This window comes from Orycteropus afer, unplaced genomic scaffold (genome assembly GCF_000298275.1).
Source record: "Orycteropus afer afer isolate SDZICR_OR568_19922 unplaced genomic scaffold, OryAfe1.0 scaffold00923, whole genome shotgun sequence".
Classification (NCBI taxonomy): domain Eukaryota; kingdom Metazoa; phylum Chordata; class Mammalia; order Tubulidentata; family Orycteropodidae; genus Orycteropus; species Orycteropus afer.
The window spans coordinates 211,415-215,127 of record NW_006922510.1 but is presented as its reverse complement, the minus strand read 5'-3'; the positions used below and the strand labels follow the sequence as shown (position 1 = coordinate 215,127).

Genomic DNA, 3,713 nt, shown 5'->3' with positions numbered 1-3,713 from the left:
GTTTCCGAGGCACTATTTCTACGGAAATAGGATTGCCCAACCTTCCTTCCGAGGAGTGGCTGGTGGGTTTGAACCGCCAGCCTCCTGGTTAGCAGTCAAGTGCCTTAGGCACTATGCTACCAGTGTTATCTTAGGTATTATCAAATCGGTTCCAACTCATAGCTACTCTGTGTGCAACACATCAAAACCCTGCTTGGTCTTGTGCTATCCTCACCATCGTTGCTATGTTTTAGTCCGCTGTTGCATCCATTGTGTCAATCCTTCTCATAGAGGGTCCCGTTTTCACCCACCTTCTACTTTACCAAGCATGATGTCCTTCTCCGGGGACTGGTACCTCCTGATGACATGTCCAAAGTACGTGAGACAAAGTCTGCCATTCTTGTACCTAAGGTTATAACATCATTTTCCTTACAAGCTTACTTGTCTGCTAGGAAGAAATTTTAGCATTTTGATTTCACATATTATCTGTACAAATTAATCTGTTAGTCTTGTAATTTTTAGAGTATTCAGAATTATAGTTCCTCACATTTTATGATTCAGCTTCTATGATATAATCATTTGTACTTTATTCCTTTTTAACTTTTAAATATTTCTTATTATTTGTTGTTTGTAGTGTTGATATTTTATTTAATGTGTTGATCATTGAACTTGCTAGAATAGAAGTCATGAAAGATAAGAAATTTTTATCCCCAATGCCTGAAATGATGTATGGCATTAAAGAAAAAACAAAAACAAAACAAAGAAACCCCTCAGAATCCAGAATTAGAAAGGCAACAAGCACAATGACTTTACCCAAAATTATTATAAACTCAATTCTGTGGATTTTAGTTGATTTTGTTTGCATTTTTGTCAGGTTTTTTAAAATACAAAGCCATTGTTTTGTTTCTTAAAATTGCACTATAATCTCTTATTAAGAAATGATATCCTGAAACAGATTTCTTTCTAGAAAAGGAAAGAAGTAAATCCTTAAATATATATGTATTTTATGTATGCATATATAGAGACACACTTAGGACCTAATAACCTTTTAGTAAAAATGTGATTGTTCTACATTAGCAAATCTTACTTCTTTAAGAACAATGCAATTCTTTTGATAGAGTTATTGAAGGCTTGTTTTACTTGCTTGTTCCTCAGGGTGTAAATGAAGGGGTTCAGCATAGGGGCGATGGAAGTCATGAGTACTGCTACACCCTTATTAATGGCCACTGAATTCTTTGCTGAAGGTTTGACGTACATGAAAATGCAGCTTCCGTAAGTGATGGAAACCACAATCATGTGGGAAGAGCAGGTGGAAAATGCCTTTTTCTTTTGCTGGACGGAAGGGAAGCGTAGAATGGTCCTGATGATATATGCATAGGACAGAATAACACATACAAGAGTCATGATAAAGATGACCACAGCACAAACTGTGACTACCTGCTCTACAAGCCACGTTTCAGAGCACGAGATCTTTAGCAGAGGGGATGCATCACAGGCAAAATGGTCAATGACATTAGAGTCACAGAATTCCAGATTTAGGCCCAGGCTCAGTGGTGGGAGTATGATCAACAAGGCAGCTGTCCAGCAACAAAGGATGAGTCTTCTACAGACCTTGCTGCTCATGATGGTTGTGTAATGTAGGGGCTTGCAGATGGCTACATATCGGTCATAGGACATGGTGGCCAGGAGGAAAAATTCTGTGACAGCAAAGAGGTCAGTAAAAAAAATTTGAATGAAACAATTGTCATATGTAATTGTTTTATCACCTGTTGATATATTGTACAAGTATCTGGGAATACAAGCAGACGTAAATGAGATTTCTAAGAAGGAGAAATTTTTTAGGAAAAAATACATGGCAGTTTTAAGATGAGAATTGATGAAGGTGAGGAAGATGATTGTCAGGTTTCCAGTTACACTCAACACATAGGTGATAAATAGAAAGATGAAAATCACAACCTTCAGTTGTGGGTCATCAGTCAGTCCCAGAAGGATAAATGTTATTGTGCTGTTTCTCATCATTGACTTCTGACTTCTATCCAATCTGAATTTAAAAGTAAAGATATTTGATATGAGGAGAGTGGTAATTAATGGTGGAAAATAAAGCAAAAGTTATTTCATGTAATTTAAAAATTGATTACACATATTAGCAATATACTAGTAGCTCTGGTGATGTAATGCCTAAGGCATTTGACTGCTAACCAAAAGGGTGGTTGTTCAAACCCACCAGTCACTCCTCCAAAGGAAGATTGGGTAATCTACTTCTGTAGTGATACTGCCTCAGAAACCCCAGGAGGTCGCTATGAGTCAGGACTGAATCCATGGCAGTGAGTTTTTATATGTTCCACAATTGTGTATATTTGAGTATTTCAGGAGAAATTAAAAAAAAATAGCTTTATATATACCACACTCCATTATATTACTGTTGTTTCCTTCTTAACACATTTTCTTCCCAATTTATGTTTCATTTTTATCTACAGCATGGATTTGATTTTTCCATATAGTTAGAGCTAACTTAATATTTTGTATTCTCAGCACCTGTCCCTACTCAGGCTGAATTACAAAACTGAATCTCAAAACTTCTTGATCACCTTCGTGTGCTTCCTTAAAGTGTTGTTCTTGATGAAGTAGAAATATATCACAAAGTTTGAAGCTCACTATAAAGGCTCTCCAAATCTATTGCATAAGACTTTGAGGTGTAACATTAGTACAATTTCAAAAATAATGTTTTCTTTAAATAGCACCCTTTACTCACACCTTGCCTTACCTCTCTCTCATGATTTTCAGTTTAATTGAAGCTTATTAACCCCAACTCTAATGTAAAAGATAAAAGAACTCTGGTAGCATAGTCCCTAAGGCACTTGACTGCTCACCAGAAGGCTGGCAGGTTCAAACCCACCAGCCACTCCTCGGAAGGAAGGTTGGGCAATCCTACTTCTGTAGTGATACTGCCTCAGAAACCCAAGGACAGGTCGCTATGGGTTGGGGCCGACTCATCATAACAACAACAACAATAAGAAATTTATTGTGCAGAAGTTAAAATATGTTGGATCCAACATGCATGAAGATACAAGACATCATCACAACTTTTCAGTTAAGATTGAAAAACACTTCAATATCTTATTATTTTTACCACTAAATCTAAAATACATCAGATTTAAAATACTGAACATCCAACTCCTGATTGCTTTTACTGACTCAGTTACACCATCTAACAATATTGAAAAATTATATGTTTAGTATATAAAGCATTTATAAAAGTATCTGACTGATAATGATTTTTAGTTTTTAGTCATCATGCATTCAATCTTCAATATATTTAAATCATCCTTTCATCTCCAACATTATAATAAAACAGTTTCTATCAAAAATTATCAAAGTCTTCATTTTTGCTATTAAAATTTAAGGGATTTCTAAGTGGATTGTGTACTTTTATCACACAGTATTCTTACATTATACACATACTGTATTCTCTCATGATTTACTAAAATACAACATACACCAGTTTTCTGTGACCTTTCTAGTATCATTTCCTTGAAGATGTTGTCAAGCGATACGAACCCCTGGAGAAAAACATTATGCTTGGTCAAGTAGAAGCGTCAGCAGAGAAAAAGAGGACCCTCAGTGACATGGGTTGACATAGTGGCTGAAACAATGGATGAAAATATAACAACAGTTTTGTGAATGGTGCAGAACTGGGCAATGAACAGCAGTACACGTTCAGCAGTACGTAGGCT

General features: G+C 36.1%; 1 protein-coding gene across 1 annotated transcript; it reads right to left on the bottom strand.

Annotated features, from left to right (window-relative positions):
* Positions 1–1,062: 1,062 nt before the first annotated feature.
* LOC103212328 (olfactory receptor 6C2-like) lies at positions 1,063–2,016 on the bottom strand. The gene has a single exon (XM_007958316.2). It carries the CDS (start codon positions 1,996–1,998, stop codon positions 1,063–1,065), a length of 936 nt encoding a protein of 311 aa, XP_007956507.2. The 5' UTR covers positions 1,999–2,016.
* Between the last annotated feature and the right edge of the window lie 1,697 nt (positions 2,017–3,713).